The following is a 17,511-nucleotide window of genomic DNA, read 5'->3' on the forward strand; positions in this document are numbered from 1 at the left end:
ACAGCGTTATTGCATAAAATTTTGTTTTAATCTTGGTGATTCGCAAGTGGAAACAATTCGCAAGATTAAACAAGTGTTTGGAAATGAAGCGATGGGCACCACACAGATAAAGGAGTGGTACAACCGCTTCAAAGATGGCCGCTTATCAGTTGAAAGTGAACCACGCTCAGGGAGGCCCTCAACATCGAAAAATGATGCCATCATTGATCAAGTGAGGAACCTGGTGATGCAGAACCGCCGAATCACAATCAGAGAGCTTGTAGACGAGGTGAGTATTAGTTTTGGTTCCATTCAATCAATTTTGACTGACGACTTGGGCCTCAGGAGAGTCTCAGCAAAGTTTGTACCAAAGCTGCTAACNAGAACCGCCGAATCATGATCAGAGAGCTTGTAGACGAGGTGAGTATTAGTTTTGGTTCCATTCAATCAATTTTGACTGACGACTTGGGCCTCAGGAGAGTCTCAGCAAAGTTTGTACCAAAGCTGCTAACATTTGAGCAAAAAAAACTTCGTCTGGAGATCGCACAAGACATGCTGGAAACTGTGAACGGTGATCCCGACTTTATGAACACAGTGATTACAGGTGACGAGTCATGGGTTTATGGATATGACCCAGAAACCAAGCGCCAGTCAACACAGTGGAAGCATCCTTCATCTCCGAGGCCCAAAAAAGCAAGGCAAGTTCGCAGCAATGTCAAGGTCATGCTAACTGCCTTTTTTTTACTCCAGTGGCTTAGTACATCACGAGTACGCACCCCACGGTACTACAATCACCAAGGAGTACTACCAAGAGGTTCTGCGTCGCCTTCGTGACGCAGTGAGGCGCAAGCGCCCGGATCTGTGGGCAACAGGCAGTTGGAAGCTCCATCATGATAACGCGCCCGCACATTCTTCCCATTTAATTCAGAACTTCTTGACAAAACACAGCACACCAGTGGTTCGTCAACCTCCCTACTCTCCTGACATGGCTCCCTGCTATTTTTGGCTTTTCCCAAAGCTGAAAATGCCACTAAAAGGGGCCAGATTTCAGACCAGAGAAGACATTATGCAGAATGCGAGAGACCATCTGAGAGCCATACCGAAGGAGGACTTCCAGCGATGCTTTCAACAGTGGCAGAAGCGTTGGGAGAAGTGTGTGGCAGCCCAAGGGGACTACTTTGAAGGGGATTTGTATTAAATAATTTTATTATAATCGACGTTTATTTTATGAACAAAAGTCGGATACTTTTTGATCACACCTCGTATAATAGGTTTTGTGTTTCTCACAGGTTTCTTTGTAAAACAACATAAATACAACAGATGTTTTGTCTGTATTCACATGTGTGTGTGTGTGTGTGGGGGGGAGTAATCATCCCAAGAGCCATGATAGGGTTAAGAAGTAATGTAAAAAATTAGTGACAATTTATTTATTTTCAGTTTATCTGTTTTTTTTTAAAAGTTGTTTTACTTATCGTTTTATTTGTTTTTAGCTCCTTTAAATGGTTTCTTGAATTAGAGCCTATGCTAAGTTATTTATTTTCAGTTTATCTGGGTTTTTTTAAAAAGTTGTTTTACTTATAGTTTTATTTGTTTTAGTTCCTTTAAATTGTTTCTTGAATTAGAGCCTCAGCTAAGTTATTTATTTTCAGTTTATCTGTTTTTTTTTTTTAAAAAAGTTGTTTTACTTATAGTTTTATTTGTTTTAGCTCCTTTAAATTGTTTCTTGAACTAGAGCCTCAGCTAAGAGACATAATACATCGATTTTATAATTCAAAATATGCATCCTGTTTGAAACTGTTGGAGGAAATCAAGGTAAAAACATTTTCCATTAATTTTTTATGACACTCCATTAAAAAATGTTGATGACCTTATTCATCTCTGAATCTTATTTTTTAGGACAATCTTCTGCTAGACATGTATTTAGCCCCTCATGTCAGTTCTCTTTACACACAAATTCGAAACAGAGCTCTCATACAGGTAAGGAGAATATATTTCTTTTTATCTTATTCATAATCAATTATTCGTAATTTCAATAGCCATCAAAGTTAATTGTATGAGGCAGCAATGCTTAGTTTCTAAGCAGTGTTGCCAAAACTGCTATTATATTAACACTACTGTTTTGAATAAGATGCTAAAATAAAAAAAAACTTCAGTGAAAAATAAAAAATTTAAATGAAAACTTAGCAATAAACATTGTAATGAAATATATAGAATCTAGGGCTAAGATACAATATAAAATTTTTATTTAAAGTTATTATAAATTAGAAAAAAAAATTGAATTAAAAAAACAGATATAATAGCAATAGTCTGTGTTGGATTAAAAAAAATAATAATTAAAAATGCAAATTAAAGATAAGAATATCATAATAAAGTAATAATAAGAAATTTAATCCTTTTGTTTTTAATGTAATGATATGTCATATTATTTTTAAAATATCTATGCATTTAATACTTTCCACAAAAATGTTGTAATTTTTGTTATCCTATAATGTTTTGTGTCTCTCCTAATGGAGGTTTATTTTGATATGGAGATTTGATTTTGAGATTTTTGTAATTTTGCAGGTTAAAAATTTTTACTCTTCTAAATAATATTGCATGATTGAAGCCTTATTATTAGTTAGCCATTGAATCAAAATAGATTATATGATACACATTTATTCTGAAATGAAAATACTTTTAAAAGTATTCTTTTTATTTTTTTAAGCTGTATTAAATTATAACATTGAAATCTAAATCATGTCTGTGAAGGCTGAGGGGGAAAACAACAATTAATTAAGTGTAACAACTATTTTTCTTTCTTAATAAATTTTTTTAGGAGGTGGAGAGAATACTTAATTCTGTATAGTATTCCCTCCCCCTAGGTAATATACGGACCCTGTAGCAGAATTTTTTTGAGCTTTCTGCAACATACCTCTTTATTACTATTGTCTTTCTACAAGATATTTCACAATAACAACTATACAAACTTCAAAAAACTATAACTTCAAAAAAATAAAATAAAATAAATAAATATAAATAAAAATTAAATTAAATAAAAATTTTTTTTTAATTGAATATGTGATTTTTTTAAATTCTAATATTATGGGTGATATTCTTGCATTTTGTAGAAGGATAACTCACTAATTATTTTCCTTTTTAGATAGCACACTAATTATTTCCTTTCTCACATTTTATAAATCATCATCACATTAAAAAGTAAAAAAATAAAAACGTTAAATCTGTAGCAGTGACTACCAAGAGAAAAAGATAGACGACGAAATCATGCGAATCGGACTCTTCAAAAAAGGGTTACTAATTGCGTGTTTTCATTTCAAGATTTAGTTGTGATAAATAATATCAGATTTTGAGCTATGTGGGAAGAAGTAGTAATAACTACGCGGAAGATTAGAACAAAAATTTCCACGGAAGAGAAAGCCAATTTTTTAAAATCATTATTCTTTATTTTTCATATTTTTTCCCTACTCTAATGGGCGAAACAGTCTTTTGAATATAATACTAAAAAAAAGATCAAATTTTTCGTAAAGTTTTGCAGAAAAGAAAAGCAACAATTTTTATTTCCCCTAAGGGAAAATCCTTCTGCAAGAACTTAGTAACGTTCTGTGACAGTGTCACCATGTCGCCACAATTCTGCCATGGGGTATACAGAATCATTATGGTTATTTGGAAACAAAATAATTACATGGGTGCCGGATTGTGTGGATGATCCTGTTTTCATTCACCTATATTATCTTCTGTCCTTTTCTCATTATATTATTAATTTTATGACTTTTATTGTGTATTTGTTTGCATGGTTAATGATGATTGAATATGGAAAAACATGAAACAATCTTCTCTTTAGTATTTCAGCCCATACTTGTCAGCTGATATGAATAGAATGGCTTTAGCTTTTAATACAACTATTGGAGCTCTCGAGGATGAACTGATGCAGTTAATTCTAGATAATCAAATACAAGCAAGAATCGATTCACATAACAAGGTACATTTAACAAACATCACAACTGTGGGTTCAAGGTGTATGGATGCTCCGGGCTAGCTTTTTTTACACCGCCAAAAAAAAAAAAAAAAAAAAAAAAAAAAAAAAAAAAAAAAAAAAAAAAAAAAAAAANAAACAAAAAAAAAAAATAATGGGGGTAGAGAAAAAGACAATTTAATTTTTAAAAAAAAGAATATTGGTTCTATATTTATGTATAAAAATCTAAACTCATATTTTAAACTCTTTTTGATTTAAATATAAGTAATATTATGTACAGGGTATCTGCACACCTGAAAAGTCATGGATTTTGGTATAGAACAAAATTTGTCATGAAATGTCAAGATTTAAATTTTTTTTTTTAAATCATGGAAAGTCATGGATTTAGGTGGCTGAAAAATCTAATTTTTAAAATGGAATTTCCCTCCCCCCTTCCGATTTCCCAGTCTTCCTAATATCTGAATTTGTAACAAAATCCCCACTCATTGTCATATTTTATTAAAATATAAAATGTTTTTATCCTGTTCTTTAAAAATGGTTTTCTTTCAAAAAATGAAAGAATGAACATCATTTCTAGAGCGAATTATCTTATAAACTTCCGTAATTTCAGAATTTTTTTTATCTATTTATTATTTTTTATTTTTATTTTATTAATTTAAAATTCTAGTTTAGGCTTTTTGTATTACACTTACTTTAAAAAAGAAATAAAACAACTTTAAATAACTTCATTTATCTTACAGCATTTAGTTTTTTGCTTTTGTATTTTTTTTCAGCTATTTTATTGCTTCAACTCTTTCTTTACTCTTTTTTTTTTAAGTTTAAAATCAATAAATATGAAGATGCAGAGTATAACAGTTTTGGTTATACCTATCATTTCAATTACTGTTATTATAATGCTTTATTAAATTTATTGTTGTGCTTTTCTCGGAGAAAATAGTAACTTCTTAAGTCGTGAAAAATTCTTGAAGTTATTCTTGGAAAGTCATAAAAAGTTATGGATTTGAAAATCTGAAATGTAGCAGATACCCTGTAATTTCTTGAAGTTTTAGTGTCCTTAGCCATTGAATAAATGGTTCTCATACATCGTCCTTTTTCTGGATGCATGGGGCCTTTTGCCCCCTTCCTCCCATCTGTGCTTCACAATAACTTTATCTACTTCTTGTAATGTATGTATAAAACATTTTTTTAAAATGAGGACTGTTATTTTCCTAGTTTATAATGAACTCGGATGCACTTGGAGAAATTGAACAACTTATCAAATCTTACAAACCAAATAAAAGTTAAAGGCACGAACATACAAATGAAAATAATTCAAACTGACAAATTGACTGATTGCATTGAAACCTGGAAGATTGGGCAAGCAAGAAAGAAAGAAAAATTGCCAATGGCAAAATGGCAAAAGAAAATGACAAACTTTTATAAGATTTACCAGGAGTCTGTCCAGGGCAAATTTACTACTGTTTAGAAGTACCTTCACAAATTCAACTTTAGAAAAAATTTCACAAAATACAGTATAGAACCCGTTATCCGGAAATTAGAAAACCGGAAAACCCAAAAACCGGAACGAAATTCAATAAATTTTCTCGCCATTTAAAAAAAATTTTTTTTTTTCCCTCATAAGATTTTACGATTTTTCTTTCTTTTTTTAAAGATGTTTACCTTACCATCATTTTGGAAATTATCATTAGTGTATTACTTCATCGTTTTTTCTTATTTTTAAGATTATTTCCAATTTTTTTTTTAGTTGGGTTTAACAATAAAAAAAACGGCTTTTTGTCGCGATTCAGAAAACCGGAAAAATCAGTTATCCAGAATAGCGATCGTCCCGACCGTTCCGGATAATCGGTTCCCTACTGTACTTTTAATAAAGCTAAAAAAGCTTTTCTAAAATAACTTTTAGTGCTAGTACTGTTAAATGCTTGTTTTTTTATGAAATTCAAGTTGGAAAGTTCAAGTTTCAATAGAAAATTATTTTTATGGATTTTTAAATTTGGGTAAAATTTTAAGCCCAAAATTTTACAACAGCAAAATTATTTTTGAATATATGGGAAAAAATATATAGAGAAATTTACCTGCCATAAATATTTTTTATTTGTAGTGACAATTTTTGAAAATATTTTCTTACTTTACCATATTTTTGTGTTGATTTTTTAATATAGTTTTTCTAAATCTAATGTCTAAATTTTCTCAAAATCGGTACCTCTCAAAAAATTTACAGACACCTGGTTATGATGCTCTTGGAGAAATTGAACAGCTTATCAAATCTTACAAATCAAATAAAGTTTAAGGCACGGACATACAAATGAAAATAGTTTGAATTGTCAATTCAACTGATTGCAATGTGACCAAGGAGATTGGGGCAGGCAAAAAAACGAGAAGGGGATTTTAAGGGCAAAGGAAAATAACAAACTCTCATAAGATTAACAAAGAACAGGAATAAAAAAAAACACAATAAGAGGAAAAATTCAGTGTCCGATCAGCAGATGTTGAGTACTCCAGTATTGCTTCATCTCAGAGCCCCCAAACAGAGCCCTGCATCCTAACAAATGCTTCCTGTTCATGATTTCGTAACACCATGATTCGATAGCACTCTGTGGAGGCACTGATATTATGTGATATACAGTTCGTTTACCAGGAGTTGGCTCTTATCTCCGCCTTCATCACATGGTATTCGACGATACTTTTTCTCTATTTTTGGGAGCAGGATGAAAACAATCTTAAACAAGGTTACTATTTTACGATCGTATGACAAAAATTTTTATTTAGCAAGCTTTATGTACATTTTTTTAACATTGCATATTTCATAAATCTTACAATATTTCTCTCTTTTAGTGAATAGTTTGTCCTTTTTGGGACATTTTACTGCAATATTAGCTAATGTATTTTATTAGCTAGTAATTTATTAGCATATAATTTTTTAGTATATTAATTTATTATATATTAGTATATTAATTTAGTATATTTAGTATATTAATTTATTAGTATATAATTTATAATGTATTTTATTAGTAATTAATTAGCTAATGTAATGAAAGGTATAATAGCAGATGATAAAGCAAAGTAAATGACTGAAAAAGAATTCATTGTTTGCTTTTGGCATGCATTAAGGTTTGTCTCAATTTCAATCTCAGACACGTTTCTCCTCTTACTCCCCTCACGAAAATGAACTCTTTCTTTGAGGAGGTGGAGTCAAGTGCCAACTCCTGCTGAACGAACTATAGTGCTTTGCAGTGTTTTTTAGCTAAAAAATTTATTCAAATTTTGGGAGAAATAAAAAATAAAAAGCTGACTAGCTTTTATATAAGTGTATAATACTGTTATTTCTAAAAAGTATTCTACAATAATTTCATTTAGAAGCTATAGAACTTGGGAAGCATTTATTTTATGGTAATTTTCATAAATTTAACATTATCTTTTTCTGAAATTTTGTAGAGAAAAAATGCATTAAATGTTCTTGATCAATCAATAAGTATGACCTCATTATCTAACTTCATTATTACCAGAGGATTTGATATGTTTAACTATTTCATCTTTTATCTTTAGATTTTATATGCAAAAGATATTGATCAGAGGAGTACTACTTATGAAAAAGCCATTCAAATGGGAAAGGAATACCAAAGGCGTACTACTGTAAGATAGTTATATTTATTGATGTGTTAATGTTAAACTTTATTGTTACAATTTAAATAACTAAAAAGTTTTTCCTTCGGCTTTAAACGAAAAATATTAAAATAATTATTTGTTGAATTTCTACTTGGTGTATTATTTAAAATATTGCAAATTGTTTTGTTATTGCTAAATTTTCAAACCGAAATTTTTCTAAAAATTATGTAAGTAAATTCTAGTATTATGTAAGTAAAATTCTCATGCGAGTTGTAGTGCAATTTGATCACATGAATCAGTTAATTTGTATTCACACAAGATTGGATACATTATTTTGATATAAAGGATTTTTTTTCTTATTAGCTATGCATGTCTGTCTTTAGACTATTAAGACTATTTTGTAATTTTACATTAAAAAAAAGCTAAACAATTGTAAAATATATATATATATATATTTTTTATTGGCATAATTATGACAATTTGCACATTTTTCCCTTGAATTTGATAACTTTCAGTTTATAAATTTTTCTACATTTATTATTCAGGCAAAACTATGCTGCATATTGTAATGTGCTTTCTTTATTCTAAAAACTTAAATTGTGTTTATTAGTGTTATGTTGACTGGGGGGATTAAATTCTCAATAATATTTCCATAAAATTTGTATTCTGATGGTTAACTTATTATCTTAATCAAAATAGTAATTACCTTTTACGACTGATATTTATTAAAATAAGCATGTTTGTAAATCGAAATTTAGGATAATTTTGTTTTTTTAGGCTTATCCTTAAGCCTTTAATCACTTTTGTACTGTAGTTGATAGCCAGCAGAGGAAAATGTACAACGGTTAATCAACTATATATAGCCAACAGCCAGAAAGTTTTCATTTCATCTGAAATTGGATTAAATAAAAAATGTGCATAGTATATTCCTTTGATGTAGAAATTATTAAACACTTTTATGTTTTTTTTAGTTATTTTGTATTAATTTAAGTCAAAATAAGTAAAAGATATTTCATTTAGAATTTTAATAATTGATAGTTATGAAATACAGCTTTAAACACCAGTGTATTTTTCTGCGTTGAAGATCAAACATGGCTTACTCCCAAACAAAAATTTTTCAAATTTATGCTTACTTGCAGTTATTTAGATCTAAGAGAAACAGTTATTCATCATTGAAATTTCTTTAATTTACAAAATCAGTTATTGATAAATTTTGAAATCTGAATGAAAAAATTTTTTAATTGTTTTTTTTAAACTCTCTTTTGGATTTTATTACTGATACAATTCCGATAATCTAACATATTTTTTAGCAACTATTATGCAGTTTAATAATTAAATGCAGTTAATAATTAAAAAATAGCAAACTATAGCTTCTAATTAGTGTGTCAGAAAAAATACGTAAAAGGGTTAGAAGATATGCAACAAAATAATCATTTTTCACTCTTCAAATTTTATTTATTTTTATAGATAATCTTGCATCATTAGCATTAAATATTTAGTAATGCTTATTACATTTGTGTACTGTTTTATATCAATCTTTTAAAAGACACGTAAAGGATGATCTACTTCGTTTTCATACTGTTTCATACTAATTTTGAAATGCTTTTGGAATATCTGTGTGCATTTTACATTTATAAAATGTTATTTGATTATTTATTTATTGTTCATTTACAGCAACTCATATTGCGGTCAGCGATGCTACGTAACCAAATTCAAGTTAAAGTAAGTTTTCTAGATTAATTTTTACATTTAATGTGATTGTTTTAAATTATCTTAAAATTATTTGGTTATTGTAAAATAATTTCTTTGCCTTGACTCAATGTATGTTAAGCATCCTGATTTATTTATTTATTTATTTTTATCTATAAAGCATCAATGTGTTTAAATGACTTGTTAAAATATTATTTTAAAAGGGACTGTTGTATTTGAAAAAAGAAAAATCATGGTGAAAATGCATTGTTGAGCTACATAAAATGTGCATGATCCGTCGCAAAGTTTGCTTACAATGCAATATAATTATAATGTTTGATTTGAGCTTTTGTTTGGAGAAGAGTATAAATAATTGGCACTCTTCATAAATTTTTTTACCCAATCTTTTAAGTGTAGCGAAAAGTCCATTTTACATTTGTAACGTTTTAAATAAATAAGTTTTAATTTATATTAACATATCCTTTCACAAATATTTATAAAATGCAGAGCCGAAAAGGAAAACTTTATTAAAGCAAAATTAGTGCAGCCAAAACCCCTTTTAATTAAGAAAATAGTTTTTATAGCAACTGCTTTGATGATGAACATGATTTTGTCGACTAGTACTTAGCAAATTGCTAGTGAGAAAAAAATGTCAGATGCGGAAGAACTTCTTAACTATTTGATTCATGTTTTGTGTCATGATAAAAAGTGCTTATTTTCTTTTTTAAAAGCTCTTCAAGGTACTTTCTTCATTACGTGTTTTAAAAAATGTGCTTTCCCTTTCGAAAGTGAGATTTTTTTCTTTACCATGTCGACTTTTGCCACGTATTATGCATTTTTGCCTTGTTCTATTTAACATTGTCACAATTCATTCAAACACAATCCATTTCGGTGTACTATCAGTTCAATAGTGTATGAAAGTAGCAATCATTTTACATGCTTGATGAAATTTTTGCGAGTTCGCATGTGCATCTACCCAGCTGGATTCGGTGAGATTCTTGCACTTTCATGTGCAACTCTGCTGCAATTTGCATGATGTTCTCAATTGCAAACGTCATTTTCCACCCTCTGAAATCACACTTATTATCATTTTTTAATGGGTATTATAATCAAGAAAGAAGTTCTTTGTCAGAAACTAGTTATTTTATCATGATCATCTAAAGTCTTTGAAAATTATTTTGCATTTTGGTAATGTGGATAGCGCTTAAAAATATTTCTTGAGTGCTTAAAAAGTACTTTAATGGTGCTTATTTTTTGTTGAACGATTTGATTACGCACCTGGTGTCTCATTCAATTAAGAGATTAAGAAGGAACAAAATGAACCTGAAGTAATTCCTCACTGGTTTGTATAGCAATATAAAATGAGTAAGTAAGTACAAGTATAAAATTGTACTTCTTGTGCACAAAACCCTTATAACTTCTTAACTATTTATCTTATCAATTTCTTTTTTGTATCATCAAGACAGTAAGAAAAATTACATATGAAGATTTAACTTTCATGTTCAGGTAGCCCCTAAATAGTATGCAATGTATGTTCATAAATATGTGTATGTTCATACGCAATGTATGTTCATAAGCAATGTATGTTCATAAATATGTGTCAATAGAAGTATTTTTTATGCATGAAACTCTTACGACTTTTGAGCTATTTCTTCTGTTGACTGGTGTATAGTCTAATTTAATTTAGCATCAAAATGTACATTGGTAGCAATGCTTCTTGTTTAAATAGCAATATCAGATGCGTAAATAAGCAACAAAAGTGTACTTTTCGTACATAATATACTTATACTTCTAAATTATTACTTTGATCATCTCGAGAGTGGAATTGTCTAAAAATATGTCAGAAGCAGTGCAGCATTTGCCTGTCCTGAAGAAATTCAATACTTTTCCTTAAAAAGGAGGGAGCATACGGAGGATCATAAAAAATTTTCAGGTACCATTTATAACAAAGTTGTCTGAAAAAAAGTATTGGGTATTCATTTTTCCAAGGAGAAAGTTTAATTTTATTGGACTATATTATTGACTTTGTCATCCCTGTTTGTGAATAAAAAATATATACGATCCATTAATGGGATGAAATTATGATACTGTCATAAACTATTTTTTAAAATTTTTCTTTCTTTCTTTAATTAGACCTGTCATGTGTCTGATTCAGCTATGAAGGAAGCTTTTTCAGTGCAGCAGGATTTACCTGTATGTAATCTTTATTTATCTTTATTATTAATTTCATTGCCACATTTTATCACTGTGAAAAATTTGCTTAGCTGCAATATTAGTTTTTTTAATGGTGAATAGTGTCGTTCTAAACTAAAATTTTTGATTCGGATTTTATGTGTGAATCCTTTGAAATTTTGTATATATTGTAAATATGCTAGTTAATTTATTAAAACGTTTCCAAAAAGAAATTCTCTGAGTTGAAATTAAGAAATTTTTATATTCTTATGCTATACAAGCTATTATTAAACATTTATAAAAATTAAATAGAATAAGTATATGATAAGAAAGTGCCATGTATTTAGGATTTTTTTTTAAAATACTGTATAAAAAACCAATTAAAAAAATTCAAACATTTTCTTTCTATAAAATTATTTAAGAAAAGAGGGCAATGTTCTGCTTAGGAAATCAGAAACGTTTTTCTCACCAAATTTCAAGTAACTTGCAAATTTTCTCATCAGATGACGCTGATAATTAGAGAAACTAAAAAACAGCATTTTTTTGCTTTACGTCAGCCTATTCCAACTGAAATTTCTGCTCATTTTGTCTTCATACTGCTCCACATTGTTGTTACAAATGATGTTCTTTTTAAAAGCAATTTTATATAAGTTTTTATCATTTAACAGTGCATTCTGTAGGGCAGCGGTTACCAATTTTTTCGGCTGTAGAGCCCTAAAGCGACCCAACTAAATTCTCCCATGTGAAACTCCCAACTAAATTCTATGTCAAATAAAATTATATTTTCTGTTTAATTCTAATCTTTGCAGATGTGGTTGCTATCAATTATAAAAATAAATGCTTAAATTTTTTCTAGTAAAGTTATCTTTAATTTAAAAAGAATTTTTTTTCTTCCTCTTACAAAAAGAAATATAATAAAGTATGGAAGGAGAATTTTTTGGCAGCTGCATGTACAACCCATTTATTTTTATTTATTTATTTTTTTGAGTCTTATCTCCATGTGACTGCCTTGTAAGAGGGGGAAGGAGAGAAGGGGTAGAAATGGAGACATTAAAACCTCTTATTTTCAATATTCTTAATAAGTAAAATTTAAAAATTACATGTAGAATAATATCAAGTTAAAAATAAAAGATGCATTTGGGGAAAGAAAATATGTTTTCGAAGAGAGTTACAAAATTCAGCTGTTTTAAATACAAAAGATTCCTAAAAAAAACTCAACTCAAAATTCTATAAAATGAATTCAAGCGTAAATTTTGTTTTTTTGCAAAGTTCCATTTCTTCTTTGAATTTAATTCTACAATTTGATTTCTATGCTAAAAGTTACGCAGAAACCTTTGACTATTACTGTAATTTTGCTAACGAGGATGTATGAAATTACTTAAATGATATGCTTAGGTAATATTTGAACAGTGCATTTATTAATTTTATTTTCTTCTTAATTTTAATTTTTTTTCTTTCTTGATTTAGAGTCCTCCTAGAGAAGGATCTCAAGGGATTGAAATACCTGCATCTCCTTTGAATTGTCCACCAAGAAATTGAAGCCTGTAAGAGAAATAATACCTTTTAATTATTCATCTTTAAATTTTAGTTCACTGTGTACTAAGTTCACTGTGTACTTTAGTAAACTGTGTACTAAGTAATAGTTCTCAGTATGTTAAAAAAAAAAGTTTTGTAAATCTTGTAAAAAGATGTAACTTTATTTAATACTTTAGTAAATGCAACTTTTTTTTTCTAGATTAGTGTGGATTTTATGACAAAATTTAAATTTCTGTTGTATCTATTATCTTTGCCTGTAAGCAGAACTTCTGTTTATTGTATATTTTCTGCATAATAAACCAGTTTATCTACTCATATTTGTGAACAATTTTCGTGGCTTCCAGCTGTTGATGTTCTGTAAAACAATTTTCTTGTATATGTGAATACCAATAAATTTTTTTAAAAATCTGAAGTTTTATATCTTTTTATATGAATGTAAAACATGTAAAGATTGAGAAATGTAATTAAAAAGATGTATTTGGAGAAAAAAATATCTACATCTTAGCCCTTTTGACCCGACTTTCGCAGCTTTAAAATTTTAGCATGATAGGCAGTTTATGTTAATGCTGACATATAAAAATAAGTGCACTATGAGTTTAAAATTTTCCTAAAAATCTCCTGGGACAATATGTCACAATCGTCCTGAATATTGTAGAAATACCTACATATTGCATGAGAATGAGTAATGAAAATAATATAAATGCATCGAGTTATTTATTCTTACCAGAAGTTGTTATAAAATAATCAAAACAAAAACTGAAATTTTGTCTTATAATATTTTTATCACTAATCGGATATATTGTCTCAATGGTAAGTATGATAGGAACAATGTATCCCACAGAACAAAATTTCTTAAATCTGATATTAAATAGTAGAATTGTTACTTAATAAGCACAAACATAACTATTTCTTATAAAATATGACAAACGTATAATTGTACTTTCTAAAAATTTAGGTAATATGTTAATTAAAACAAGATTGATTGGCATGCTCGCAAACATGGATGTTGACCATTTTGAATGTGAGAGCGTTGCCATGTTCCTTTAGTCATATTTTTATTCCCTAATGCCTAAATAACCCTAAAAACATTAAAGAAGACCCATGCAGAGTTGGGATCTGTTTATCCATTAGGGAATGAAGTTTAATCTTTGGAATGTATATATCCCATTCGGGTCAGAAGGGTTAAAGAAGACTAGTTATTTCAATGGAACTCTGCCACAAACTATTGCGTAAATTGTCCCTTCTCACTAGTGCAATTCGTTTTCACCTAACTCTAGTGTTAATAAATTAAAAAAGTGGAGGAAAAGATAAAGGACTCGTATTAACTGTTTGCGTGTCCCAAAAATGGATTTTCAGTCTGAATAATATTTTTTACACTTTTAAAACTTATATTATTTTTTTGCTTTTAATTTTTAAGGAATTTAAAAGGTTAAATATAATTTGTTAATCTTTCTCTCACTATTGTATTATAATTTACCTGAAGTCTAGTTTTTATAAATTAATTACAAAATTAACGATTCCTTATTCAGGCAAAATGATGCTGAAATAGAAAAGAAGATCTAGCATGGTGCGTAGCGTTTTTAAAAAGTGCTTAAAAGGTGTTTATTTTCGTTTTTAAAAACCCTTAAAGGTGCTTTTTTCATTGGATGTTTTTAAAAAGTGCTTAGTTTTCCCATTTCGAAAAGGGAATGTCGATTTTCGCCCTGTATTATGTAAAAGCGTGCTTTTCACATTGCTTTATTCAACGTTTTCACAATTCACTCTACCGCAATCTATTTCGGTGTGCGGTCAGTCCAGTCGTTAGCGTATTAAAGCGGCAATCATTTTACATGTTTGATGAAATACTTGCGAATCTGAGTGCGCGTCTACTAAGCTGGGTTCGGTGAGATTATCGCACTCTCATTTTGCAAGATATTCTCAATTTCAAGCTACAGTTACCACCCTCTGAAATCGAACCGAAAAATCTCTCAGATCTGTTTATGGTGGCTATTATAATCAAGAAAGTAGTTCCTTGACACTTTTAAAATTATTTTGTTAAGGTATATCGTAATTAAATATATTTTTTGAGTGCTTAAAAAGTACTTAAAAGGTGCTTGTTGAAAGATTTGGCTACGTCCGATTCAGGGGGAAGGGCCAAAGGCAGTTGGAGCGTAGCGATCGCCTATTCGCGATCATATGTTGATATTACAGTCAAACCCCGCTATAGTGAACTCCCGGATATTGTGAACGAAATGTTCGGTCCCGTGCCTTGCTATACACATATGTTATTTTTTGTGGATATAGTGAACCAAAAAAGTGAGGAAGTTGGATATAATGAACTTTTTTCTTTCTTCGACTGATTTTTTTTTCTTCATTTTTTTGTAATAATTTTGAAATTTCTATTACAAAATAAATACATACATCTATTTTTAAAACCATCTATAGAGGGGAATGTAACGATAAGCATTTTTTCTTGTTTGCTTCTTTTATCACACTTTCCCATCCCTAAACAAACCAAGCTGATATTTCCAACCCAGGCAGATGATGATGCACCTATAAGATGTCAGCGGGATCAATATGCATTTTTTGTCATAAGAAATGCGTCATTATTGGCCAAAGGTTTGGCCACTAATATTGTTGATAAGGCCCTCATTTCAACTCCTTTTTACACTCGGTTCAGTTTAAAAAAGCCTGCAAACAAGTTTCTCAAATTTAACTATGGCGAGCAATAAACTTAAAACTTTCTTCATGGATGATAAAATGGACATAATCAGAAAAATGGAAGATGGATGCAATCAAGCTGATATTTTCAGAGAATATAAACTATCCAAATCTGCAGTTTGTAACATATGAAAAAATAGGCAGTTAATAATTACTGCTCATGAAACAAATTTAGATGCCAGAAAAAAGTTGAGAAAAGCAGATCACATGGATGTTGAAGAAGCATTATCCCAATATCTAAACAAATTGCGATGAATTTGCTAAGCGATTTTATGATACTACTTTTATGTCCTAAAAAATATCAGGTTAGTCAGGTTTAAAATGCGGAATAACAGAAATTCAGGAAAGTGTTTCCATATCTGATGTTGAGGATTGCTCATCAGCTAGAGATTACTAATTTTTTTTTGTACACAAGAAAAAGAGTAATTCAAAATTAACACATTTTTTGCTACTACATAATATTTTTCAGTCATTTATTTGAATAATGTGTAATGAAAGGGAGGATTTATGGAACCATTAGTAAAATTGCCTGCGTAACGGATATAGTGAACTCCCGGTTATAGTGAACCAAAATGTCGGTCCCTTGAAGGTTCACTATATCGGGGTTTGACTGTAANTGTTGAAAGATTTGGCTACATCCGATTCAGGGGAAGGGCCAAAGGCAGTTGGAGCGTAGCGATCGCCTATTCGCGATCATATGTTGATATTAATATCAAAACATCGGATGTTTTTCAACTAACTGACAATTTATGTTAAAAAAAGGGGGATAGATAATTTTCAATTCCAAAATTATTTCCACATTCATCGATATCCGATTCAACATTTCGCTCATAAATTCACTCTTGCTCAGAAAAGAAATATTTTTTTTATCATATTACGCAATACAAAAATTCATATAAAAAATGAATTCGAATAAAAAAAAAACTGCAATGCTCACAGAGTGAAAGCAGGAAAAAATTTAGTACATATTAAGTATTATAAATTTAAATTAAATATTTGTCCCGCAGTGGACTGATACTTAAGACCGGTAGATCCCAGCAGATCACCGAAGTCAAGCATCACTGGTTGTGGTCAGTGTGCGGGTGGGTGACCACTTGGATCAGTCTGCCTAGCGACCGAGGGTGTGCGGTATTGGTCCTCGTTAAACTGTTCTACCGTAAAGTGCTCGACTTCGTGTGCAGGTCGTCGGGCTACCGAAGCGGGGGTGCCATCCCCTCTGCAGAGGATCAAAATTGTGATGGCATATCTTCGGATCATCCTCAAGGTTGTTTCCCAGACAGTCGCCAATAGCCGATTGTGCAGCTCTAGTGCGACGTATATGAACTATACAACAACATAAATTCACTCTTTTTCCAATGTTTTTTTTCCCCTTCATACCTTTGTTTACTTGCTACGTAAAGAATCATTCACTGTGCTTTAAAAACTAAACTATAAATCTTAAAAATAAGTACATGTAAAAGGACACTAGAACACATGATTTCGTTTTTACAACTTTTTCCATCTCTAATTGAATTGAAAATATCCACACAAAAAAAAAAATTCTTATTTTCTGACAATTGCATAGTATATGCCGGGATAAGGAGATTATATTGTGCTGATTCCATTTTGTCCATTATTATTAAACTTGATATGGTAGCATACATAATTAATTAATATATAATATATGACAGTTTCAAATTCATTGTAAATATCGAAAGGAGATATTATGTATGAAATATATATGTTCTTGATCGCAGCACTCGAATTCGCCGTCAGGGGAGAATACCGGTTCAATGTTTTGACCCTTCTCTCTCCTTATCTCAGTTGTTTACAGTATTTTCCTCTTTTTTTAAACTTTTTTCGTATTTAATTGTCAAATATAT

At 29.8% G+C, this 17,511-nt stretch overlaps 1 protein-coding gene across 1 annotated transcript in view; it reads left to right on the forward strand.

Annotated features, from left to right (window-relative positions):
* Positions 1-13,361, forward strand: part of LOC107445999 (COP9 signalosome subunit 1b) — a gene marked incomplete in the record, with an annotated part of 33,295 nt that extends 19,934 nt beyond the window's left edge. Inside the window, 8 exon segments of the mRNA XM_071184570.1 lie at positions 1,686-1,791; positions 1,876-1,956; positions 3,818-3,955; positions 7,493-7,579; positions 9,227-9,274; positions 11,375-11,434; positions 12,881-12,957; positions 13,149-13,361. Of these exon segments, the coding sequence (XP_071040671.1) occupies positions 1,686-1,791; positions 1,876-1,956; positions 3,818-3,955; positions 7,493-7,579; positions 9,227-9,274; positions 11,375-11,434; positions 12,881-12,952 (592 nt within the window).
* Positions 13,362-17,511: the final 4,150 nt, after the last annotated feature.

Source organism: Parasteatoda tepidariorum, chromosome 1, assembly GCF_043381705.1.
Source record: "Parasteatoda tepidariorum isolate YZ-2023 chromosome 1, CAS_Ptep_4.0, whole genome shotgun sequence".
In the NCBI taxonomy this organism is placed as follows: domain Eukaryota; kingdom Metazoa; phylum Arthropoda; class Arachnida; order Araneae; family Theridiidae; genus Parasteatoda; species Parasteatoda tepidariorum.